This window comes from Rhinatrema bivittatum, chromosome 6, assembly GCF_901001135.1.
Source record: "Rhinatrema bivittatum chromosome 6, aRhiBiv1.1, whole genome shotgun sequence".
Classification (NCBI taxonomy): Eukaryota; Metazoa; Chordata; class Amphibia; order Gymnophiona; family Rhinatrematidae; genus Rhinatrema; species Rhinatrema bivittatum.
This window is the reverse complement of record NC_042620.1, coordinates 110,762,441-110,790,053: the sequence shown is the minus strand read 5'-3', so window position 1 is coordinate 110,790,053 and position 27,613 is coordinate 110,762,441. Positions and strand designations below refer to the sequence as shown.

The 27,613-nt window shown below is 42.5% G+C and overlaps 1 protein-coding gene across 7 annotated transcripts in view; it reads right to left on the bottom strand.

Annotated features, from left to right (window-relative positions):
* The window catches only part of DYNC1I2 (dynein cytoplasmic 1 intermediate chain 2), a 173,628-nt gene that overhangs the window by 39,063 nt on the left and 106,952 nt on the right, over positions 1-27,613 (bottom strand). For 6 of the 7 annotated variants that reach the window (XM_029605776.1, XM_029605782.1, XM_029605781.1 and 3 more), the window contains 5 exons: positions 22,348-22,443; positions 21,970-22,132; positions 21,782-21,881; positions 21,127-21,252; positions 6,146-6,292 (listed from right to left, as the gene is read on the bottom strand). In XM_029605776.1, the coding sequence (XP_029461636.1) occupies positions 6,146-6,292; positions 21,127-21,252; positions 21,782-21,881; positions 21,970-22,132; positions 22,348-22,443 (632 nt within the window). The remainder of the gene's footprint in view (positions 1-6,145; positions 6,293-21,126; positions 21,253-21,781; positions 21,882-21,969; positions 22,133-22,347; positions 22,444-27,613) is intronic. The other variant, XM_029605780.1, reaches the window with a different exon arrangement.

Here is a 27,613-nt window from a genome sequence, read left to right as displayed (position 1 = left end):
TGGAGTAACATTTACCAGTAATCCCTGTAACATGTAGGCACACAGGAGGACTATAATACAATCATTCGGCAGCCAAGGGAGGGACACAGCTCTACCACCCCTGGAGTCACCTGGAGAAATGGCTTCCAGCAAGATAAGGCCTGTAGGTTGGAAACCCTACGCGAAGGAACACCATTTTCAAGGTCAGCAACCGCGGTCTAAATATAGAGCCTGCCAAAAAATCCAAAACCAAATTAAGACTCCACAGGGGCACCGGAAACCGCAAAGGATGACGAAGATGTTTCCCTCCTTTCAGAAAACGGGTCAAAAAAGGATGAGCCAACAAGGATCCACCATCTATCTGACCCCTGAAACAGGCAAGAGCTGCTACTTGTACCATTAAGGAATTGAGAGCCAAGCCTTTATTTAAGCCATCCTACAAAAATTCCAAAATGAACGGAATCTTGACCAAGGAAGGAAGAGTACCTCAATCATCGCACCAGGCCTCAAACACTCTCCAAACCCACACATAGGCCAAGGAAGAGAACTTGCTAGCTCTTAGCAAGGTGGAAATCACTGCTGTAGAGTATCCACATTTCAACAAGCTAGCCCTTTCAAGGGCCATACCATAAGACAAAATAGAGTTGGATCTTCGTGAAGACCAGGTTCCTGCTGCAACAGGTTCCTATGCGTTGAAATTCAAAGAGTCGAATCCACCAGGAGCCTCCGCATATCTGCACACCATGGACTCCTGGGCCAATATGGAGAGACCAAGAGCACCATCCCCCTGTGGCGTTCGAATCTTCAAATCAATCTGCCCAACATGGGTCATGGAGGAAAGGCATACAGCAACTTGTCTTCCGGCCACTCCTGCACTAGAGCATCGATCCCCAATGACTTTGGATCTCTTCTGCGGCTGAAGAATTGCAGAAATTTCACATTGCGCAGTCATGAACAGGTCTAGGAATGGGAGACCCTAGTGATCCTTAATCAGCTGAAACGTCTCACATAACAATGCCCACTCTCCCGGGTCCAGACTCTCCCTGCTGACACAGTCTGCTCTTACTTTGTATTTGCCCTCAATGCGCGAGGCTAAGATCATCTAGAGATGCACCTATCTCAGAAGTTCATCTATTTCCTGTGACCCTTGTTGGTTCTTGGTGCCACCACTGCAGTTGGGAGGAGACTTCCGTCGGCAGGTGGAGCCGAATCAATTAGTCCTGAGACTATGGATTCCACCGAGACAGCAGGGAGTGCTGAAGAGGACGCATATGTACCTTCACCCACAGAACCAATTCCAGGGTCGCCAGAGTGTTCAGAACCAATTCCAGGGTCACAGAGTGTTCAACAACAGAGTTGAATTAGCAACTTCTGAATTCAAGCTTCCAGCAGAAACACCTTGTCCTGCCTCATGTTGAACCGAACCCTTAGATGTTCCAGTGACTGAGAATGCTGAAGGCTGCTCTTGGCTAGGTTCACCGCCCAGCTGAGCTTCCGCAACAGGGAAATCACCTTGCAAGTCACCAAGCGGTTCTCTACCAGCGACTTGGCACGAATCAGATAGTCGTTCAAATTCGGGTGTACTAGGATTCCATCCTTTCTCAACTCTGCCACAACTACCACCATTACCTTGGAAAAGATTCTGGGAGCGGTGGCCAAAGGGCAGCGCCCAAAACTGAAAGTGGTTTCCTAAAACTGCGAGCCACAGGAAGCGTTGATGTTCTTGTTGGATGGGAATGTAATGATATGCCTTGGACAGATCCAGAGAGGTCAGAAATTCCCCCGACTGCTTGTCAATTATCACTGAGAGTAATGTCTCCATGTGAAACTGCTTCACGCTCAGATGACGGTTGACGACCTTGAGGTCCAAGATGGAACGAAAAGAGCCCTCCTCCTTTGGCACAACAAAATTAATGGAATATCGCCCCGCATTTTCTTGAGATTATGGGCACTGGGACCTTTAGCCCTCAGACTGAGAAGCCTTGACAATGTACTCTTCATTGCCTGCTTCTTCTGCGGGGAGTGGCAGGGAGACTCCATGAACATGACCCGAGAAACACTGCGAAGCTCCATTGCATATCCTTCTCGTATCACCTCTAGGACCCACTGATCCGATGTGATTTTGACCCACCTCTGCTAAAAGAGAGAGAGGAGTACCCCTATCTCCTGTTCCTGGGGGTGGGTCAGGAAACCTTCATTGGGAGATTTTGGAGGTTCCACTACCCGAGCCTCTTCTGGGTTGTCAGGGATGAAAAGACTGAGACCTACTGAAGGGTCGAGTCCTGTGAAACGTCGCTCCTCTATATGGCCGAAAACGCTTGGATCCTCTAGCATGACCATTCAAGTTAAAGGAGTGCTGAGCCTGCTTCTTATCTTCCGGCAAATGAGGAACCGGAGATTCGTCCCACTTACTGGCCAGTTTCTCCAACTCGCTGCCAAACAAAAACAAGCAGTTTAAGGGCAATATAGCTTTGGAGGTTGCATCAGCCCTCCAATTTCTTTTTTTTGTTTTTTTGTAATTAAGAATTTTATTGAAAGAAAACAGCATATACAATAAGTCAACCATAGAGTCAACATCATCTTTCAAAATTTCAAGCTCAACCCTCCAACCCCCCCTCCCCTCCCCACTACTATGAAGCATACAGAAAGAACACTTTCAGGGCATGCACATCTTTACCAATCTTATATTGACAGATCTAGAGAGTTAACCTTACTTAGCCTACCCTAGGCCATCTGGACAGAAAAGAGTAATAAAACAAAACAGTGCAGTGGAGACTAATCCAAGCCTCAAGATGAGCGGCCCATCTAATAGCCTCCCAGGATAAACCTAATGAGAAGATTTCCAGCTTACATAAGGGGCCCAAACCTTCTCAAATTTGGACATTGTATGTGTCCGAATAGTAGTAATTTTACTAAAAAAAACAAAAAAAACCCACAAAAAAACCACTCGATACAAACATTGTGTCACTTCCAATAAAGACAGCATTGTGGATAATTTCTATTTTAAAGTAATTTCCCCTCTCGCTGCAATACATACTTGATGTATCAACCATTGCTATATACTATTACCCTCTGAAAAGGGAAAATTTAATAAAATGGTTTCACACTCGGCACCAAATGTTTCCCAGTCAGCCGTTCCACAAAATCAAAAATCAATTGCCCAAAAGCCAAAATAGATGGGCAGCTCCACCAAATATGGTATAAGGACCCCAAACCCCCCCCCCCCCCACCACACACACACACACACAGTCTCTAACAATTCCCATCATTCTGAGGATACATGTAGTGCAGGCGCTCTGGAGTCAAAGATAATCAATATAATAGCTTATAAGAGTTTTCCAAGATAACCACTGAAATGGAACTTCTAGCAGTACAGAGAAAAATTACATCCCAATCCCCTTCCTCAACAGGATTAATATCCCTTTCCCAGGCTAATAAATGAGCCGATTTGATGGCGAGCTCTATATTAAACTATATAATTTAGACCAGTGGTGCAAGTAAAAAATGGTGTGATTTGCATATATTGCAGAAAAGTTTGTTCTGTTAGGAGAAACTGGGATTTAGCAGTTTCCCAAGACAAAATACTATGTCCGTCCGTCCGTCCCCCCCAAATTTGTCCAAAAGAAAGCACACCTTCCACTACCCATGTGCGGAAATGAGAGTCCTCTAAACCCGGAGTAAAATCCAGATTATGATATATAGAGGTACTATAAAAAAAAGCTCTATTACCTATCAGGGCAATTTTCCAATGTGACCAAACTCTCAGAGGAGTGGATGTACTAATTAGGCAACATTTTTATAGGGCGCCATGTCCTTTGAGGTTGCCAAGTTAGTGCCGCTATTGGCATTTCGCCCATCATACTTTGTCCAATGATCACCACTACTTCTGATCATTTCGACTATGCCAATCGACCACTGCTCGCAATTGGGCGGATGCATAGGACCAAATTAAACTGGATGCCCCTAACCCCCCCTGCTCCTTAGGCTGAAACAGGACTCTCCTGGTTACCCACGGAGGACGTCACTTCCAAATAAAAGAAAACGGATGTTTCTTCCATTTTTTTCAAATGCTTACTAGGGATTGGAATTTGCAACGTCTGGAACAAAAAGAAAATATGGTAATATGTTCATTTTTACAGTGGCTAAACGCCTGAACCAAGAGAGCCCCAGGCGTTCCCAATGCTCAACACCTTGAAAGACAGTTTTTCCCTATCTGCAGGAGGGATAGATATATTCAGGATTTTGGACTTTTCAAAATTAATTTTAAACTCAGAAACCCGGCTAAAACTGTGACGTTCACTCATCATTTAAGGGATAACTCTGGTTGACATAAAATAAACAATGTTGTCGGCAAATAGGGAAAGCTTATACAGCCCCTTCCCAATTCTTACCCCCTGGTTAGCATCATTACCCCAAATCCTGAATGCTAGCAATTCTAAAAAGATGGCAAATAAAAGAGGCGACAAAGGGTACCCTTGCCTAGTGCCTCTGTGAACAAAAAAGGGTTCAGAGTATTCACCATTGACTAACACGCACCTGAGGGCAATCATAGAGTTTACGAATCCATGTAATAAAACAATGACCAAAGTGCATTTTTTCCAGGACCTTAAATAAAAACTCCCAATGCACCATATCAAATGCTTTCTCAGCATCGACAGACAACACTACATTCAGAGCATCAACCCTGGAAGAAAACCACAAAATATCCACTATCTTGTGGACGTTATCAGCGGCCATAAGAGGAGGAATAAAGCCCGCTTGATCGTTATGAATCAAACTACTAATAAATGTATTCATCTGATTCATGAGCACTTTGGCCAGTATTTTAAGATCTACATTCAAAAGCAAAATTGGCCTATATGAGCCACACAAGGACAGGTCCTTCCCAGGTTTAGCCAATACAGTAATCCCCGTTAAATTGGTACCCCCAGGAAGAGAAGCTCCTGTTCTTAAGTCATTAAACATGTTAATCAACTATATGAGCTGCAAAAACTTTATAAAATTTGGGAGAAAAGCCATCAAGGCCCAGAGATTTATTAACTTTCAGGTCCTTAATGACCTGTAAAACTTCCACCAATTGAATCTTGCTATCTGTGTCGGGCTCCCTCCTGCTTTCTGACAGACACACCCTGGTAACAGGAGTAGCAGAAATAGTAACACACCCTGGAAACTAACTTATAAATACACGAGAACTTTCCTATACCCCTACCTACCCTTCCTCCCTTTTCCCCTCTCTGCCCCGACTCCTAAACTAATCTTATCTACCCTATTTTCTTTTGTTTCAGTATTTACTTCCTCTTCATCGGAGAAGTAAGTACCACAGGCTGGTAGCCTCCTCGGGACAGGGCCTAATGGCCACTGTCCCGGTCGGCCCCCACCCCTACCTTTTCGCTGGCCCGGCACTTCTGCGCATACCGGGAGATACGTGCATGGCTGGGGCCTTACTAAAATGTAAACGGTGCGCGCAGGGCCCAGCCATGCACATATCCCTCGGTATTTGCGCGAGCAGGCCATTGAAAATTCGGGTGTTAATATCCAGTTAGACATTTACCTTCAGCCAATAAGCTTTTTCTTTTTTTTTTTAGACATTCCTAGTAAAGTTTAATTACTAGACACTATGAACAAAGCTTTCTGAGTCTGTTGGTTTTAGGATACAGAATTCTTTACCACTGAATCTCAGGGAGTCAGGTCTAAGTGACTCAATTCAGAAAGTTATGCAACGCCTTTCCTTTTGTCCAAGTTTTGCCTGATTTCTTTGGTTCTTTTGTTTTATTTATCCATTTTATTTTTGTTTTATGCTGACAAATTTTGTTATTGACTGTTTTTATATTTATTATTGTGCATTACCTTGAGTCTCTGGAAAACAGCAGTTATAAATGAAAGAAACAGACTCTTTGAGAGTAAGATAATTGAGGATATTTTTATATTCCGCTTCTCACACTTTTTCAGCATTTCAAAGAAGATTACATTCAGGTCCTGTAGGTATTTCCCTTTCCCCAGAGAGCTTATAATCTAAGTTTGTACCTGAGGCAATGGAAGGTAAAGTGACTTGCCCAAGGTCTCCTGGTTCGTAGCCCACTGCTCTAACCATTAGGCTATACCTCCACTGACAGCAATAACTGATAACAGATGAATCATTTCTTCTTTAGGTTGCTTCCATGCTTACCGTGTGAGCAGCAGCTGAAAGAGGAGTCCTCTGCACTGGGGTTCTCTTATTGCTGCGATTATCCCATAGCACAATCTGACCTGAATATGTGCCACCTACAACCAGATTGGGATGAAATTTTGCAAAGGCAGCCGACATTACTGCAGACTACAAAGAAAGAAAAAACATACAGGGTTTAAAAGGTTAACATTTAAATTAATAACTTCAAAAGGAAATGCAGACATATGGATGGAACTAGACTGACATAACCCATGCTATAGTTACACAATGTTAGGTTCCATATTAGGAGCTACCACCCAAGAAAGAGATCTAGGTGTCATAGTGGTTAACACATTGAAATCATCGTTCAGTGTGCTATGGCAGTCAAAAAAGCAAACAGAATGTTGGGAATTATTAGAAAGGGAATGGTGAATAAAACGGAAAATGTCATAATGCCTCTGTATCGCTCCATGGTGAGACCGCACCTTGAATACTGTGTACAATTCTGGTCGCTGCAGCTCAAAAAAGATATAATTGTGATGGAGAAGGTACAGAGAAGGGCTACCAAAATGATAAGGGGGATGGAACAGTTCCCCTATGAGGAAAGACTAAAGAATTTAGGACTTTTCAGCCTGGAGAAGAGACAGCTGAGGGGGGATATCATAGAGGTGTTTAAAATCATGAGAGATCTAGAACAGGTAAATGTGAATTGGTTATTTACTCTTTCGGATAATAGAAAGACTAGGGGGCACTCCATGACGTTAGCATGTGGCTCATTTAAAACTAATCGGAGAAAGTTCTTTTTCACTCAACGCACAATTAAACTCTGGAATTTGTTGCCAGAGGATGTGATAGTGCAGTTAGTGTAGCTGTGTTTAAAAAAGGATTAGATACGTTCTTGGAGAAGAAATCCATTACCTGCTATTAATTAAGTTGACTTAGAAAATAGCCACTGCTATTACTAGCAACAGTAAGTAACATGGAATAGACTTAGTGTTTGGGTATTTGCCAGGTTCTTATGGCCTGGATTGGCCACTGTTGCTGGGCTTGATGGACCCTTGGTCTGACCCAGTATGGCATGTTCTAATCATCATTGCCTTACTCCTCTGTTCACAAAATACATTAGACAAAAGCAGTGGCATAGCCAGAACAGATATTTTGGGTGGGCCCAAGTTTAACATGGGTGGGCTGTAGGCATGCAGGTCTGAGACCTACTATTTGTACATTTGATAAACAATGCTTTAGCATGCACCCTACAATGGGTTTCTAAGTAGTCTACAACAGCGGTTATGCATCATGAGTGAAATTTTAGAATATTTTAATTTTATTTCACGCACTTACCAACATTAAAAATTCCTTATTAATCTGTATTATTTTATTTTATATTTATTGCAATTTATAAATACACAAGAATATGAAGTAAAAAGCAAAGAACACAAACATCAGATCTAATCAATCATGTCATAAAATAAATATCAATGTATTCTTTCATGAATCCTCTTTTCCAGAAAGCTAGAGATCATCATAACTACAATATGGAAATGGACAATTTGGCATCGAAGTCATCACCATCACGGCGACGTCAGTTCATACGAATATGGGAGGTGTACCTGCAGGCGATGTCTCATCGTGCCAGAAGTTTGATATTGAATGACTAACTGTTGTCTGGAGTATACGAAGCCCATCTGCCTGTGGATGCTCCGTGAACGCTTGGTCAAGGACTCTTGTCGGTGACCTGCCGGGGGGGAGGGGGGGGATCTCTTTCATAGTATTATAATTGGGTTCCGGGATGTTGCAGAAAATCCGCATCTCGGACGTCTATGTCTGTTCAAGTGTTTATGATTAATAAAAATGTTTTACACTAAAATAGCAATATCATAAAAATGGGTGCAGAGCAAAACTACGACAGTTCACATTACAACCCAACATGGAAAAAACTATATTCAAATTCTGAAGTCACCTCAGAGGAAAAAAAAAAAAAAAAGACTCCCTCCATTGCTAAACATTTTGTGAAATAACACAAACTCCTACAAAAAATATAAAAAGGCACCTAGAATCTTGCCATACCATACAATCACAGCACTGACTTTTAGGACTCAAATAACAGCAACTTTACAAAAAAGCAGCAGTGCAAATATTACACCAGGCACTAGAACATTATTACACCACCTACTGGGGTAACAGAACAAGCCAGACTGCTACAAATCCCTACAGAGAAACTACACGATAGCAGCTATATTGCACCCCCAGACAACAGGCAGAACAAGGGCCAACCCTTACCTAATACAGAAATAAGGGACTACAATTTGGAAATAGAAACATGCAAACAAAACCAAACTAGAAAGCTTGAGAAACCAGACTCTGAACAGTGGAACTCTAAAGAGCAAAATACAAAAATATAAGAAATGCACATACCCAAAGATGGCATATTCCAATTGCTTAAAAAAAATAAAATATATATATATTTATTTTTTTTTACCTTTGTCGTCTGATCTTTTTATTTTTCTAATCAGTTGTACCCGGTCTCGTTTTTCCACTTTTCCCTTGTCAGTCTTTTCCTAATTCTTTCTTTAGGGTCACTCTTCTCTTTCTGTTTCTTCTCTCTCCTATCTTCTTTCCTTCCTCTCGTTCTCATCCCCACACACACACACATATACAAGCTCATGCTTTCTCTCACTAACTCCCTTACATACAAACTCTCACTCACACAAAACACCCAGGCTACCATTCTCACACACACACACCACACACTCCCATTCTTACACACACAAACTCCCACACTCAGGTTTCCATTCTCACACATTCATCCCCCACAAGCTCCCATTCTCACACACATGCACTGGGACTCACTTCCAAACCCCTTCTTCTGCCGCCACAGGGATGGGCTCCCATGGTAGCCTTGCTCTGGCAGGCCCTCTCTTTTGCTGCTGCGGAGGTGGGCTTCTGTTGCAGCATTACATTGATGGGCCTTCTTCATCACCACAAGGATAGGATCCCATTGCAGCCTTGCTTCAGCGGTGCCTTCTTTTTTTTTGTCACAGGGATGAGCTCCCAAAGCGGCCTTGCCTCGGTGGTGCCTTCACCACTTTGGGTTGGGCTCCCTTGCTGGCCTTGTTTTAGAAGGCCTTCTTCACCGGGAATGGGCTCTCGTGTTGACCTTGCTTTGATGGGCTCTCTCTTTCTTCAGCCTCTGCAATAATGGAGTCTGGGTGGCCATTCTTCAGTCTTTGGTGTCAGGCAGTCCTGATTGGGTGGGCCTGAGTTCAAAGTAGGTTGGCCATGGCCATGGTCCACTTAGGCCCACCTGTGGCTATGTAAGTGAATCCCCAAGATTGCTTCCCCACCTTCCCTGAACAGAGGCAAAATATCCAGACTTTATGTTAGGTATTCACTTCAAGTTCTTGAGGGCCACTAACAGGTCAGATTTTCAGGATATCCCTAATGAATTTGCATGAGATAGATTTGCATACAATGGAGACAGTGTGCATGCAAATCTATTTCATGCATATTTATTAGGAATATCATGAAAACCCGACCTGTTGGCAGCCCTTTAGGGCTGGGAGTGAATACCACCGCTTTATGTTTTTTAATCTGTTTCTGAATCCCAGGAGATGTGTTAGAAATAAAGACAGATCTGCAGAACAAATTATAAATTCCACTCTATCAGTTCTCTCTTAGCATATTTGATATAATTTTATTGTGTATTCAATATAATGAGTGCATGAAAGCATACCAAAAAAATGAAATTATGGAAATAAAGGAAATCCTACCCATTGAAATCAGTATGAATGGAAACATCACTGTATTTTCTTGTATAACTGCATAGCAATTCAGAGACCTGCTGCATTAACACAAAACATGCTCTGAGTAATACATGAGTTTTGTTCCCATGCAGAAATGTTAAAGTTTTAGCTCTCTAAATCAAGGCCACACAGGAAGGAAAAGTGATTGGGAAGCATGTGTGTGTGGCATTTCCCCAAATGGAAACTGCATGGAGAGTACAGTTGGACTATGTTATCAACCTCCACAACACACTTCTATGACAATAGAAAAGGGAGGTCATGACCTACCGATAGCCCACAACTGGCATTTTTAAGTCCTCTAGTGGAGTCTAAAATTAGTCCCAGGATTCAGACAGGTTTGCTTACCGTAAACTGTGTTCTCTGTAGCCATCACATGTGGGTGAGGTGATCCAGCAACAACAAATAGACCTCTCTCCCCTAGTTAGTACAGCTTTTGCTTTACTGAACATGTGCAGGATTTCCCATGTGGGCGTTGCCTTATGTGCCCCCCTCAGTCAAATCTCGCTAAGTATTTGACTCTCCAGGAAGGCGGGTGGGTATTTTGCATAACTAATTCATCCTACTGTTTATGGAGAACACTGTTTACAGTAAACAAACTTGAGTTCTCTATCGATAAGCAGGGCTGAATTAGCCAGAATTTGTGGGGAATCCCAAGCTGAGGTTTGCATCGGAGCATTTATTAAATAAGCAACTGGACCCCACCGTGGAGAGTAAACAATTGGGTGAACAGGCTATGCAAAACTGCTTGTCTGAATTTACTGTCACTTCTTGAGAGGTTATCTAGATGGCAATGGGATACAAAGGTGTATACTGCTGACCAAGCTACAGATTTGCAGATGTTTAAGAGGCACGACTCGCTGATGAGTCACTGACGCAGCCATGGCTCTAACTTAATGAGCCTTGATGATGTCTGTAATTTATAGGTCTGCTAGCATATAGCAGTGCACGATGCAATCTGCTAGCCAGCTGGCCAATGTATGTTTGGCCACTGCTAAGCCCAGTCTGTTAAGATCGTAAGAGATGAAGAGTTGCAAAGCCTGACGATGGGATTGGAATTTCTCTTTTGTAGTAATCCACAGCTTATACAGTCTAAGATATGTAGGGCTCTCCCACCTTCATGAGCATGTGGTTTCAGGAATAATGTAGGTAACATGGCGGCTTGATTGATATAAAAAGCTGATACTACTTTTGGTAGAAATTTCGGGTGGGCATGGATCACCACCCTGTTGTGAAAGAACTGCATATAAGGTAGATAATGAAGCTTGCCAATTCTTCTCGCTGACATTACTGCTACAAGGAATATTATTTTATTATTCAGTACATTGCCCCAGTTGATGTGCTCTCTCCAGACGCAATGGCCCAAGACTAGAGTTCAGTTGTAATTCATGCACCAAACAGGACTCTAGTACTTGAGAGAGGTTTGTGTCAGCAATTTCCTCCAGCAGTCCAAGGAATCTGAGATTGTTACTCCAGGACCAATTTTTAGTTCATCCAATTTATCTGCATAGCCCTAAGCAGCCATTTTCAACCTAGCATCCTTTGTCTCTAGCAATTGAGTCTTGTCATCGGCTTGGGAAACTCTGGTCTCCACCTCCTGCAGCTCCATAGACAGAGTTGTCATTTGACTATAAGTCTCATCAACTTTGGTATAAAGTCTCTCAGATTTAGTTTCCAGGGTGTGTTACTGTTTCTGCTACTCCTCTTCCAGGTTCTCTCTGTCAGAAAACATGAGGGAACCCAACGCAGTGTCAGCCATTTTGTCTTCATCAGGTTTGGTCTTGTCCTTTTTCCCCTTTTAGTACACTTAGGGCCAGATTTTCAAAAGGCCCGGCGACGAGCGTAAAGCCCCAGGGCGGGAGAGGCGGGCTGGGGCGGTCTGGGGCAGGGCGGGGTCAGAGGTTCCTGGCACAGCGGCCATTTGCCGCTTGGCCGGCGTGTGGAAGTAAGTTTTAAAATTTAAAAAAAAAGAAGAGAAAGGTGGGGGGGGGGGGGAAGGGCGGGAGAGGTAGTGGGGTAGGAAAGTTCCATCTGAGGCCGCTCCGATTTTGGAGCGGCCTGGGAGGGAATGGGGGAAGGCAGCGCGGCTCGGTGTGGGCTTGGCACATGCAAGGGACACAATTGTGCACCCCCTTGCGCACACCGACCCCTGATTTTATAATATGTGCGTGCCTGCGCATGTTATAAAATCAGGCGTACATGTGTGTGCGCCGGGTAGCGCAAGCACATGTACGCCCACAAGTACTTTTGAAAATCTATCCCTTAGTCAAATCTTCTAACTTGGATATAATGTTATAGCGCAAAGGTTCTGCTACAAAGTAAGCTGTGTTTCCTGAGAAACAAAGGGCCCAATATTCAAAGTAGACTCGGTGTTATTTAGCCAGATAAGCAGTTCTTATGTGGCTAAGTACCAGCTTCTGAATATGCGCCTACATTCAGTGGCCGTCGCTTAGTCATACAAGTCCCTTATATGATTAAATGTTACATGCACAAAAAGTAGGCATGTTCTGGTGGTTCGGGACAGAGCAAGTTAATTGTATAACTTATACAGCTAAATACTGATATTTGGAGTTAGCTGCATAAGCATCCATTTAAGTTTAGATGCGCCATGTTGGAAACCTTAAGAAAAGTCAACTTCAGTGTTGAAATGGTGGGCTTATCAGTTGCGTCAAAACCACATTCGAGTACCATGGAACAGGTGACTTCACAACTGGAGGTTTAGTATGCCAAAAAGCTTTTGGAACTTGGAAACTGTTGCATCGGCTGGCCGCCACACTTCGCGGCCATGGCGGCCAGCCCTACTTACCCCTCGCCAAGGCCGTGTACCTTGCCCCACAGATGTGGCCCGAGGAGGCTGCCGCCATCCTCCTCCTCCACAATCCGATACCGATGTCGATGCACCTTCCCCCACGGTATCCCTTAGGCGCGTGTGGTTTGCCCCAACCTTTAAAAGGGCCACAGCGGGAAACTCACCCGCTCCCCATCTGATGACATCAGCAGAAGGCCCTATATAAGAACAGCTCAGTCCTCTCAGAATCACCTCAGCAACGGCTCAGGTCCGCATGGGTAGTGTGTTGCTCCTGCTCCTCAGACTGCTCCTCTGGCTTGACTTCGGCTTTGTCTCCTGGATTCTCCTGTTTGCTCCCTGACCTATTTTGGCTTGTCTCCTGGATTCCCATGCTTGCTACCAGCCCCGCCCTCGGATAGTCTTCTGGATTCCCATGCTCGCTACCAGCCCCGACCTCGGCTAGTCTCCTGGATTCCTCTGCTCGCTGCCTGCCCTGACTCTGGCCCGTCTGACTCTGCATTCGCCCAAAGTTCACCTGGAACCTTCGCACGGAGACCCACGCCTAAGTCCAGCTGGCCCCGGCACCCAAGGGCTCAATCTGTGGGGAACGAGGGCTGGTAGTGGTGAAGGTCCGGTAGGGTGTCTGCACCACCTAGGGCCGCTTGCCAATGGCAGGGATCTACGGTGGGCTCCGCCCCCTGTAGGTAGCATCAACCCCACCTTGGCCCAAGGATCCATACCGCAAGAGAAACTAAAGGATGAGTGGAGATAAGCTTACCCTCAATTTGAGTATGGTAAGCTGCTATGGCACTAAGATGCACTTTTACTGATAAGCAGAAAGAGAGGGCAAATAGATCAGAAATTCTTTAGGTTCACATGTGAACAGATCCAAGATATTGTATCAACATCATGTGGAGAACCTTTTCAACTTAAAACCATAGGCTCTTCTAAGTCGATGGTTTTCTGGCAGACACTATTATATCTTCAACTTACTTAGGTAAGCATAATTCGGCAATCACTGAGCACTCTACATCCAAGCTGTTAAGCTGAGGGAGGGAAGGATCAGATGAAACAGACATCCCTCTTCTTGGGTTGATAAGGATGGGTCTGACCCAAGACAGATTGGAGGACTGTTGGATAGCTGTACTAGATATGCAAATTAAACTTGTCTGGGCCATGCTGGAACTATGATAATCGGATGGATGCAGTTTTTGAGTACTTTTGGCACTGTTCTGGCTATCAGTTGAATTGGTGGAAAAGCATACATGAGATCTACATTCCAAATTAAGAAGAAAATCGTCCTAAGCTGTTCTGAGTTTGCTGGGAAGAGCAAAATAACTTTTCCAGTTTTCTGTTTTGCTCTGACACAAATAGGTCACAATTGCTGGAAGTCCCCACAGGCTGAATAGTCTGTCGGCTATTGACTATTGTCATGTGGTTGAAAAATTCTGCTAACATGTTGGAGATCCCTAGAAGATAGGTTGTCTGCAGGACACCTTGATGTTTACATGCCTATCCCTATATTTTTATCACTTCCTGGCAAAGAGTCCAAAGGTCTTGGACTCTTTGCCAGGTCTTGGACAGCTCTTTGCCAGGTCTTGGACTCTTGCTTGTTCATATAGAACATGGCTACTTGGTGTCAGTTTGAGTATGCTCTTCCCCTAGAGGAAGCAAATGAATGTTGTTAGAGCATATCTGATTGCTCTAAGAGGTTGATTTGAAATTGTCTTTCTATGAATTACCACATTCCTGGAGTTCGAAAGAGCCCTGTGTGGGCTCCCCTCAACCTTTTGTGGAGGTATCTGTGGCCAATGTAACTTGGTGATGTACCAGACAAAATGGTGATCCCTCCTGGAGGATGTAGGGGGTCTAGTTATCAGCATAGATCCTGTTTCATTTCTTGTGAAATTCTCACTTTTGTTGTCAAGGGTTGAGTGAACTTGTCCTACTAGGAGTAGAGACCACACTGCAGGAGCCTTATGTGAAGGCGGGTTAGTGAAACTATATGAATTGCCACCACCATCTGGCCCAGAATGACTAAGGGGTCTCTGGCTGATGACTGATCCATATCCAACAGCTTGTATACAAGAGATCTGAGAGTATTTGCACGATTTAAGAGAAGGAAACTCTCTCCTGCAGAGAACCTATCCATGTTACAATGAATGTTTTTTTTTGAAAATTCACTAGGTGCCCTAGCAATTGTAGCAGTTGTACCAATTTTTGCAGGAAAATTTAGTTCACCTTCCTTGGAGCTCACCATCACAAGCCTGTCATCCAGGTAAGGGAAGACTTGGATACCCTGATTCTATAATTATGTTGCTACTACAGCCAGGCACTTGGTGAAAACCCTCGGTGCTGCTGAAAGGACTAAAAGGAGCACTCTGAACTGCTAATGGAAAAAATCCCCATAAAGTGCAAGTAATGCCAATGGGAGGAATGGATGGGAATATGAGCATAAGCATTCTTTAGATCCAGAGTGCATATCTACTTCCCCTTCTGGATGAAGGAAAGAAGTGTGTAGAGGGCATTCATTTTGAATTTCTCCTACACTATATGCTTGTTCAGGCTTCTTAAATCCAAGATAGGTCTCAGTCCCAGATTTCTTGGGGACAAGGAAGTAACAAGAATATAAACTTTGGCCAATGTTTTAGGTGTAGAACCTTTGCCCACTGTTTTAGGAGCGATTCCACCTCCAGGCAGAATTGCGTCAAGTGAGACAGATCCGTATTAAAGGCAGAGCAATGAGGAAATGCTAGAAGCCTAAGGAAATGTAAGTGATATCCAGACTCCACAATCTTGAGAAGCCAGTGAGCTTTGGTGGTCTTGTACCTTCCAGACAGGACTATTGCTGGGTTTGAAGGATTGCCAAAATCTTGGTTCAGCCATTGGTTTTACTTGTGGTTTTGGTTGATAGCGCTCACAGTATTAAATGTGAGTTGGAAGTTGTTGCTATTGCGGAAACAGAGGTAGCATCTGGTATCATTGGAATTGCTGGAAATATGGTCTTTTAAATGCACAGTAAGTATGCCTTGCAGAAGACTGTTCCTGTCCCATAGAGAGAGGCTGGGCTACCATATGTTGTTCCTTTATTTGAGCAACTGTTTCACTGAGCTTTTCTCCAAAAAGGTAATCACCCAGACAGGGGACATCCACCAGCTTTTCATGATCTTCAATGCAGAGGCTACTTGTTATCAACCAAAACATACAGCATGCCCCGAAAGAAGCTGTCGAGGTGCATGCCACGGTATTGAACACCTCGTAGATGTATTAAATAAGATGGCGTACACACTCTTCTGCATTTAAGAATGGCTGAGTATGCAATTCCACCTTCACAGGGTTGAAGAAAAGGATTACATTTCTGTATACAATCATGATGCGGTTTTGGAATCTTTTGAACCTACTTATACCTTAGAGATTGAAACCATTCTAAAAAGAATGAAACCCTCCTCTCACCCTCTAGACCAAATTCCATCCAAATCACTACTTCTAGTACCGGACTCCATCTCTAAATATCTGGCAGATATCATCAACTGCTCACTCTCACAAGGAATCTACCCGGACGCTCTCAAATTGGCTACTCTCAAACCAATTCTCAAGAAACCGAACCTGGACCCTGATGATCCCAACAATTTTCGCCCTATTTCCAATCTGCCGTTTGTAGCCAAGATTATGGAGAAAGTGGTAAATAATCAATTATCAAACTATCTGGAAGAACATAAAATTCTCCATCCGTCACAATACAGATTCCGTAAAGCACATAGTACTGAAACCCTCCTCATCTCTCTTTTGGACCACTCATACATGGGCCTTGACAAAGGACACGCCTTCCTGCTTGCGCTCCTTGATATCTCTGTAGCATTCGACACAGTAAATCACTCCACCTTACTAAACCGGTTATCAGATATAGGAATCCCAGGATCCGCTCACAGATGGTTTGACTCCTTCCTTAGCAATAGAGGCTATAAGTTTAGAATCAATAACAAGGAATCACCACTCACCAATACTCCACTCGGAGTCCTCCAGGGCTCCTCCCTATCTCCGACCTTGTTCAATATCTATCTCCTCCCTCTCTGCCAACTGGCTCACAACCCTAAAATTGAAATTCTATATTTACGCAGACGACGTACAAATTTTGATCCCGTAACTGACTCGTTGGCAACAGCAGTCAAGCAATGGAACACTCACCTGCAAACGATCAACCTTCCCCTTACAAGCCTTAACTTGGTACTTAATACTGCTAAGACAGAACTCCTGCTTATCACTCCAGAAGACAGCCATCACCAACAACAGTCACTCGCTACCATCCAAATCTCTCAAGCAAGAGACCTCAGAGTTGTAATCAATAGTCACCTGAGCTTAAAGAAGTTCATAAGCCACACTACCAAGGAGTGCTTCTATAAATTACAGGTGCTCAAAAAACTCAAACCTTTACTATACCATCATGATTTCAGATCTGTTCTCCAAGCTATCCTGTTTTCCAAGGTTGACTATTGCAATTCTATTCTACAAGGTCTCCCAGCATCTACGATAAAACCCCTTCAGATGCTTCAAAATGCGGCAGCGAGAATCCTGACAAATACTAATCGGAGAGAGCACATCACACCTATAGTAAAGGATCTGCACTGGCTCCCAGTTAACTTTAGAATACTTCACAAATGGCTCACTATTATCCACAAAAGCATTTACCAACAGACCCCCCTTGACCTGCTATATCCGCTCAAACTACACTCTACGGCCAGACCTATAAGGGAAGCTTACAAAGGATCTCTACACGCCCCCCCCAACAAGGTTGTGCACCAATCAACCATCAGAGATCGGGCATTCTCAACAGCGGGTCCCTCCATCTGGAACGCCATACCCCCGGACCTTCGGCAGGAAATTTGTCTCCTAACTTTTAAAAAAAAATTCAAGACATGGTTGTTCGGCCAAGCCTTCCCAGATTCCTAGAACAGCATTACTGTTACAGTACCTAATCCAGCATTTCGTTTCCAAAACCCAGACAAGCATTAAGTCCACATAAACATGTCATAGTTTAGAGGTAGGCCTTCCAAGCCTCCCCACACACTTATCGGGATTTAGTATTATTATCGTATGGTCCCCCTCTTCTTTTCCAATTCCCAGTTATATTCCCTTGTTTCATTGTAACTTTATAGCTCCTCTAATTACGATCTCATGTTAAGCGTTATTGCTATTGTTATTGTTAAGATCTTAGTTCTCTGTAAACCGAGTTGATTTGATTCGTATCAAGAAAGTCGGTATAAAAAGCTCTAAATAAATAAATAAAATGTAAGTATTGAACCATATAGAACTGGTGTGCGGAGATCTGTGCATTAAGCATGAATTTTTTAAATACCTTTTTACCAAAATTGTTCACTAACCCGAGGTCTTTCCTAGGTGGAGTATTCAAGTATATCCTTGTTTTCTTTGCTCTTGTAAGAGCTGATTCTACCATAACTGATTGATGGGGTACTGCACTATTCCAAACCTTGGCGATTTTTAAACTCTATATTTGAGGTCTGGATTCCTTTCAACTGAGGCTCAGAAAACAGAATTTTCTCATATTCTTGTTTGCAGTTCTTGCAGGATATCATGAATCTGGATAGCTGCTGGCTCTGCTGGTGTGTCCAGAATTTAGAGAAGACCAAAGACTTTAGTGCGGGGATTTTTGTCCTTACACACATTAACTCAGAGCATGTTCTCCAAATTGCCCAGAATCCTGGCGTTAAAAAGGTCTTCCAGTGGAGACAAGTGTTCTGGAGGCTCTGAAAGGGGGTCAGAGGGGATCCCCTTTAATCCGTCAGAGCCTGGGAGTGAGAGAATACTAATCCAGGACCCCAGTGATGAAGGTGGTGGCTGAGGAGGGGTCCTTGCTTGCCTCAAAGGGCTATATTGCTGGTGTACATCTTTTGACTGGCTGGACTCCACTGCAATGGAATGCTGAGGGCTAGAACCACAGTGGGGAGTTCTGATGGAGTATCGGTACAAATCGGTGATACTGGGACTCCTCCTAGTGGAAGTAAATCTGATATTCTATAAAGAAGAGGTTGGAAGGTACCCTTATTATCTTTAGCCACTAAAGAGGTAAATAAATCCTTCTCCAACTCTGTTACTTGGCCGAGCGGCTGATGTGTATTTCTATCCTGGTGTGGGTGCAACATCCTCGTCAGATACTAGAATGGAATCCTGTTTATCTTTTGGTTTCTACAAAATTTGGATCAGAGGCCAATTAGATGTGAGGAGTACAAGAGAGCAAATGGGATCTGGGGTCTCCTTGTTCCATTAATTTTGTTGGTGTAAGTGCACTGGTAATTGGTGAGGTTAGGGGTATCATATCCCCCCTTCTGCCCCTGCTAACACTCTTAATAAACCAGCATACAGCTGTGTGGGAAGCTCTGCAGCATGATGTGCTGATAAAGGAACTGTTTTAATGGTTAGAAGTGTTGAGAATCGATGTTCTGGGGCTCGATGCATCAAAGGCGTCAAGAAGATATGCACTCACAGTGCCGATGAGCCATGCATCAATGATGCCGATGCATCTTGTAATTCCCTATGCACTCAAGACCCGGTGCTTCTTCGGGGCTGGCTGCTCTGAGGGCTCCTCGAAATAGCACTTTTTTTTTTTTTTAATGCATGTCACTTCTGTGCTGGCTGCTCTGGCAGCTCCTTGGAATTGCACCTTTTTCTTTGATGCATGCCAGTTCTGTTTACTTCACCTCAAGGATCTGGCCTGTTCTGCTGATGGGGAAGATATCTTTGAGCTCCTGCTCAACTCCATTCCTGGGGAGGCAGATGAGGCTGTGCTTCAGGAAGAGGACCAACTGTGGCTTCTGAGAGACTTAGGCAGTTCCTCCGTTTTCCTGCCCTCAATCTTTGAGTTCATGGTGACATCTGTCCACAATGGAAACAGTTGGCCTGAATTTGGTCCAGTCCCATGCATTGGTAGCACAGGTCATGTCATAATATACATTCTCGTACCACAAACGCAGTCCTTGAAACCACTCACTGTTTTTTTTCTTTTTACTGGACACTGTGAGGAATTTTTTTTTTTTTTAAAGGCAGCATAGCACTGAGAAGTGCTATTTGAGGCTGCTGAGGCATCTTTTGAGAAAAAGTTAAGAAGATTTTCACAGAAAAAAAATAGAGATAAAAGGTACATGTGCATGCTATCACTTGAACGAAAAAAAGACCAAGGAGACTCGCAAAGCAATGGCACGCGGGAATGCCCACACATACTCAATGGAGCAAAAGCCCTACTACCTAGGAGAGAGAGAGATCCATTTGTTGCCGCCAGATGACATCACTCACATATCACAGCTAAATCAGCTTTGTATTGGCTTTGCATGTATGAATGTGCTTGTGTCTGGCAAGTCAGTAAATGCCTATGTACATTCAGGGGGCAATTTTCAAATCCGTTTGCATAGTCTGCAGGTACTTTTACCCATGAGTTTTGCACCAGTTTTGAAAGGGAACATGCAAGCATATTTCCCTTTGAAAAGTGCTCCTGCAAACGTACTGGCAGAGATTTGCACATGTTTTTCCTGTGGGTTATTTTTCCATACAAAATAAACTGCGTAGGTTTGAAAACGTGATTATGTAAGTTGTTTTCCCTCCTCCAACCTAGGCACAACCCTTGGGAATGCCTACTCTCTACCCAGCTAAAAGTACATAAGTTGTTGATACCTGGCTAAAAGCACATGCAGGGAAGTGCTGGGGAAATCTGGACTGCTGAAAGTTGCCCTTTCCTATCTATGCAACCTATATCTTAACAGTGACCAGAGGGTTTCAAAGTCTATTGATCTATTTCAGACATTTATAATCCGCAGTATCAACACTTCTAGGTGGTTACAACAGAACATCAAACTAATAATAAAACAGGATAAATATATCCTGGTTTCCATTCAAAATGATTTTTCATAATTATGACAATTTGAAGATAATATATTGAGCTTATTGTGCACCATTTTTTGCACTTTCCAAGAATTCAATTACAAATTTTGCATTTATAATTTTTCTTGATGTATCTGTATCTGGTTAAAAACCTCCTTTACCAGTTCTTTGGACAATTTACATTTTGCTCATTGGGCAAGATGGACTAGTTAAACATTCACAATGACAGTTCCCGAGCGGCTTTTTCTTAAGGCAGTTTGCTTTTAATACAATCAGGATGGAAACATGTTAGCTCCTTAGACATGTTTAAACATTTTGAATGATGTCAGAAAATGCTGCAATAGAAGGTTCTTTTTGAACTGATTTAAGTCTTCAGTACTCAATCAGCATCTGTTGGCAAATACAAGTGGTTAAAGTGCATGCCAGCCCGATGAAATCATCATGTTGACAAGTTATAAGGAGAAGCACTTTTACAAATTCATCAGCATAAAATCGCCCACTTGGTAAGACAAGATCTCACATCATACCTGGCAATGAAAAACATACTCCGGTGTCGTTTTCTTGTACTTCATGTTCCAAACAAGGGCTACACCATCAGGCTCGTGAGGAGCATCCTCATTGTTGTTATAGGAGGCAACAAGTAATTCTGGGTACTTTCAACCGAGAAATGAAAGAAGTAGCAGTAAATACTGTGAGAAATTCTAGTCAAGCCGTGTATTTTAAACAATGAGAACTGAATTTTTAATGCATACTATTCTCAACATGATTATCTAAAAATACAATGTTAATATATTTAATGCCCAGTCAGTAGAAAACTATTTATACAATGTAAACATTGCATGAAACAAACCTAAAGGTGTAGCAATCTGTTTGAATTTGTTATCTACTATAATTGCAGTATTAATGCCAGAATTCTGCTGGTGGAATTTTGCATTTATTAAATACTAGAAGCTGTATAAAAAATTAGATCCTTTATGCTCTTTAGTCAAAAATATTAAAGATCACTTTATTAAAAACAAACAAATCTAACAAAGACTACTTTAAAGTGAGAATCTGTGTACATATCACAGATATGACAAGCCGCAAATCTGTACTGCACACAACTGTATACAACATTCAGATGTATTGACATCCGGATGGATTCCATATTAAACAAGGTAACTATCTTGTTTATATCTATACCTGAGATGACCAATCCAAGCAACTAACAACCCGGTGTTTCGACCAGCGCTCATCAAAGAACTGCCTGTTTAAGGACAGCCTTGCTCCTGCTTGAATCTCTCTGTAAACAGAAGAAAAATGGATTTGATATCAGTATACAAGAATGAAACACTGAGCACATTAAGACTCCATCAGTGAATCAACATTACCCCTCTTTGTCTTCTAGATCTCTCCCACTGTAGTCAAAGAAAATGTTAATCTGTTCTGACAGAGCTCTTTCTACTATTCTTGTAGAGTGATCAAAGAAACTTATAAACTCTTCAGTGTGCAGAATCTGTTGTTTCTCCTCTTCTGTTAGCTCATAAGGTGGAGCTGAAAAACAAAATTGATCACATATATTGTCTCTTCTTCCATATATATGACACCCTGACAGAAGAACTGTGCGTCACAACATAGGATTAAAATATATTTCTCAAATCAAGCTGATATTTAGTTACATACAGATTATCATTCTGATTCAGTCTTAACAAACATCCCCTATAAGACTGAAAACAAAATCTGTCACCACCATGTCTGCAGAAGCATACCAGTGCAAACATTATTCTCCTCCTGTTTCACCATTTTCACTTCATCGGGCTCAGTGGCTGGTTTGGGTGTCACAACTTCTTCCTCTTCTTCATCTTCTAAAGAAAAAGAGCATAGCAATCATAAATAATGCTCATCAAGAAAAAGATATCAAACCATTCACTTAATTTTTAAAAAGTTATAATACTTGCAGAGAATGAGAGAGACCCTTAAAAAAAACAAAAACAGACCCTGTATGCTTATGCTACACTGATTTACGGCTGACCGGAGCCATTCTAACGAACGGAGAACAATCAAGCAGGAAAGGATACAATTTTCAATATCCACATCACATACTTACCATATCTGAATTACTTCCTCCAATTTCTAAGGGTGGCAGCAGTGACTGATGTAAGGTTTTGGCACCCCCTAGGCACTGTTGGTGCTGTCACCCCCTATCATCACTCCCCTCCCCTCCCCCCCAAACAAAGACTTCACAAGGAGCAGCAGAAGGTCTAAGGCCCAATCCCATAGTTTCCTGCTCAAGGGTGGACTCAGTTGTGCAAAATTTAAAAAATGAAGAAGCAAATTGACAAACATTTTCATCTTTTATATCACATTATACAAATAAAGTAGTTTTACACTGTGATTAGTATAATTGTATATTATTTTTATTGGGTGAAGACAAGTGATCTCAAGGATCAGTACAGGGAGGAGACAGGGATGGGGAAGGGAAGGGAGGGGGGATCAAGAATGGGACCAGGAGAAAGGGAAAGGAGTGTGAAAAGGAAAGAGGACTCGGGATGGAGAAGATGGCAGATGGGGAAGATTAGGAATCTGTGATGGGTAAGAGGAGAGAGAGAAGATTAGGAATCTGTGATGGGTAAGAGGAGAGAGAGAGAGAGAGAAAGGATCTTGGATTAAGGAAGGGGAGGAGGGAGTAGGAAGGGTTGAGGAGTGGGTTTCAGGATCTGGACAGAAGGGAGAGGTAGGAAGGGAGGGAGGAAGGTTTCAGAATCTGGGGGATAGAATCCAAGATCAAGGGAGGGAGGAACTGAATTGTAGAGGGTGGAGAAGAGAGAAGGGAGGAGTCCCTATCATGCTTCAGTCCTGTTCCTCCTTGCATCCCCCTCTCTAACATCCCATCCAATCTAACACACATACACACACGCCCTCTTTCCTCACTCTCCAATGATCTATGTTCAACCACTCCTAGTCTCCCCAAAATGATCCCCCTTTGATCTGTCTGCTGCAGGCTCTTCTGTTCCCTACGTGCTGCCTGGAAAGGAGGTGCTGGATCAGGAAGGAGAGGACTGTTCTCTGCTGAGTGAGATTCAGCACAACTGAAAGGCAGCAAATCTTCAGCCAGCCTGCTGCCCCAGGTACAGGCCTAGTGCGCCTATTGACAAATCCAGGCCTGGGTGGCAGGCAATTAACACAATAGAGTGTACATTATAGGATTTCAATGTGCATCCCAAGTGGGCTCGCCTTTGTGTCTTAAGCACCCAAAAATATATTGAAATTCTCCACTGTACGAGCTAGTAATAAAAATGGTTGTGACCTCTTACATTTTATAAAACATATTTAAAAAAAAATGTATAGTGTGTATGCAAACTATATAAAGAAGTTCTAGTCCCTAGGGCACAGCTCTTAGGTGAGCCCAAACCTGCCCTTGTTTATGCTCGGAGGGCTCATTTTACTCCACAATGTTAATTTTAATACTTCCAAAGTCAGCATAGACTTGGACAGTAAACTTTGAATTTATCTCTCAAAATTTTCAGAATCAAAGCTCAAGAGTAGCAAAAAAAGATAATAATATGACAGCAAATAAGGACCATCTACGCTGCACAATTTCTTTCTGTTGCAAAACCATAGACTCTACTTCATCTATGGCTTTCCCTTGCCAAAGAAAGAGAAAAGTGCCAGAAAAAAAAAATCAGGTGGGAAGTGTTTGTAGGTCCTTTGTCCAGAGGCCAACAGATGCCTCAGGATGCACACAACATGCTTTCATCTCGCTCCCTCCCTCTTTTTCAGAAGTGATGGCAGATAATTTGAAACTTTGTAAAAAAATGTTTTTTTTCTGCTTTGGGCTTTGTGGAGTTACACAAGACTAAAATAATGTGTGTGTGTGGGGGGGGGGGGGAATTAAAATAATAAATCAGATACACTGAAGGGAAGGGAACCAATGAAAGCTAGAAGACGGAAACGTTTGTAAATTATTACATTTGGCTTTGATTGGTTAGTTCTGATCATTACAGAAGTGAACCAATCAGCTGGAAAAGAGGACTGGGAAGAACTGGGCTAGGACTTGCAAGTTTGAGAGATTCTGTGGAGAAATGCGAGCGGTATTATGTGATTTACTGCTGAAGGTTTTTAATAGCTGTACAGGTGTGGCTATTCTATTGCTTGTATAAATACAGATGAGCGTATTATATTGCTGATCTTATATTGGTACACTGTAGTAGAAAACATTGTGCGCACATATCTGCATATTTGCCACTATAGTTTAAAAATAGCTCTAAGGTGATAAAGAAAAACCATAAGTGAGATTGGGCCAACATCACGTGACCGTGCATTAAAATCCTCCAACGCACACATCAGTACACCACAAATGCACAAAGAAATTGGAGCCCAAATCTCCTAACCTGCCACCCAGTGTGAATAACGCATGGGGATTTCAAAATGCATTCCGTACAGGTTGTTGATCAGCAATGCCTTTTTAGTGCTGCTTTACAGCGCAGGTGCTTTTACTGACACAGGAGGGCAACTTTCAGCCCTTCCTTTTACCCAGGTAACTGCTTAGCTCCCCAGGGAACATTTTTTTAAAATTGTCCTTCTCAAGTTTAAGTGGGTGGTACCTGCCATTTTTATTCAGTGTAGTAAATCTTTTTTTTTTTTTTTTTTTTTTTTTTAATAAATGTAAATAATTTAACTTTGGTAATGCCTCTAAGCTGCAATGTGACAAGGCAGTGGCCAGAGACAGAGGAAAGATGCACATAACTGGTTGAAAGTAATGATAATGCCTCTGTACAGGATACTGGTTAGATCTCATTTGGACTACTGTGTCCAATTTTGCAGGATGGACCCCTGAAAGGACAGAGACAGAATAGCGGTAGTCTAGAAGAGCGCTACCAAAACAGTGCAGCATCTGCACCAAAAGCGCTATGAAATTAGACGGAAGTACCTAAATATATATATTTATCCTAGAGTAATGTTTCCTAGTCGACTCCTGGAGGCATACCTAACCAGTCGGGTTTCCAGGATATCCATAACAAATATGCATGAAATAGATTTGCATACCCTGGGTCTCCAACATATGCAAATTTATCTCATGCATATTTGTTATGGATATCCTGAAAACCCGACTGGTTAGATGTGCCTCCAGGAGACGACTGGACAGTGGCTAGGACGAAAGAGGAGAACTTTATTTAGGCTTCCAGTTCAGTTGGCTCCTGTTAAGGCTATAACAACTTAAGCCTTCATTCACAGCTTCCCATTTGCCTTCCCACACACATTTCTAGCTTGTACTCTCCCCCATCTATAGCAATCATCATAAAAACTGTCTTTTAGGGCCCTGGCATGCACATATCCTAAGCCTTGCAGAAGGTATTACTATTGCAGGATGGATGGGATACCTTTCCCCAGCTGGGCTCAAGAATCAAAGCAGAATCTGTTTCAAAGCAGCCTACAATTAATTTTCTGACCACCATTGTTAAAAAGGTACCTATTATTCTGCCCGACTGTATCCCTGGTTTTTTTTGTTACTGCTTATATGGAACTCAGCAAAAACTTCTTTCCCTCTATACTTGGTATAAGAACAGTCCGGATGACATTAAGATCTGCAACAAAATGGACACCTCTGAAGGAGTAGATAGAATGAGAAATGAGTAAACTTGAGGAGTGGTTGAAGGTTTGGCGGGTAAAATTCAATGTGAAGAAGTACAGAGTCACGCATATGGAGTACGGAAATCCAAAGGAGTCGGTACATGATGGGGGGACCCGGAAAGGGACCTCAGGGCGATAGCGTCTTATGATTCGTAGGTAGCAAAGCAGTGCGACAAGGGCAAAAGCGATGCTGGGCTGCATAGAAAGAGGCATAACCAGCAGGAAAAAGGAAGTAATAGTATCTCTCTACAGGTCACCGGTGAGGCCTTACCTGGAGTACTGTGTTCAGTTCTAGAGGCCGAATCTCAAAAAGGATAGAGCGAAGATAGATACGGTCCAGAGAAAACCAAGCAAAGTAGCGTAGGGTCTGCATCAAAAGACGTGCAAGATGAGACTTGAGGACCTAAATATGCATACCCTAGTCGAGAGGAGAAACCGGGGATGGTATGATACAGACACTTAAATACCTGAATGGTATTAATAATGGAGAAGAATCAAACCTTTTCCAATAGAAAGGAAGCTGTAAAACTAGGGTTCATGATATGAATTTCCAAGGGCGCACACTCAGAATCATCATCATCAGGAAAGGATGTGGGTATCTTGTATGGAGCAGCAGTTAACGACCGTAAGCATGTGTGGGGCAGACCAGATGGATCATTTTGGTCTTTATCTTCCATCATTTAATATAAAAGTTCATGAAATACAGGTTATCATATAGTTTATATGAAAAAGATTTTTTCAGAGAGAGAACATATAGTAGATATCAACTTACATAGTCTGCAAAGATAAAATATTGTTTCTAATGCCAGGCTTGTATTCAAAGAACTATTAATCATAACAGGTATATTATGTTGAACATCCATACCATTGTTTAACATACAACAGTCACACCAAATGGCTGTGTAAACTGAAACAGACTGAACAATTGTAAAGAATTCCCAGATGAAATCTTGGAAATTTCGGATACATTTAACACGCCAGACAGAACCTGCAAAAGTGCTGCAGTTTTATGCAACATGGTGACATAATAATGTTGATGAATAAAAAAAACAAATGTCTATCTAGCACAGCCTACAAAGCTGCTTGCTCGTGATCCAACATCGTCAACGTCTAATGGGTCTTAGTATGGCATAAAGATGCCTTACATTAGCTTTCAGGCTAAAGATAATAGCAGCGACACTGCATGTTCTTTTCTGTCATTACAAAAGCTAGTCTCATTATCTATACTACGTTTGACAATGAACATTTTTAAGCAAAACATGTTTCTTAATGCCAATGAATAATGTAAACCATGTTCCATCCAAAAGCAGCAGCAGTACACAATTTTTGCCCGACTGCATTTTATCTTTTTATTTTGGTATTATACAGTGCTTTAGACAAGTATTCTGTACATAAAGAAACAGT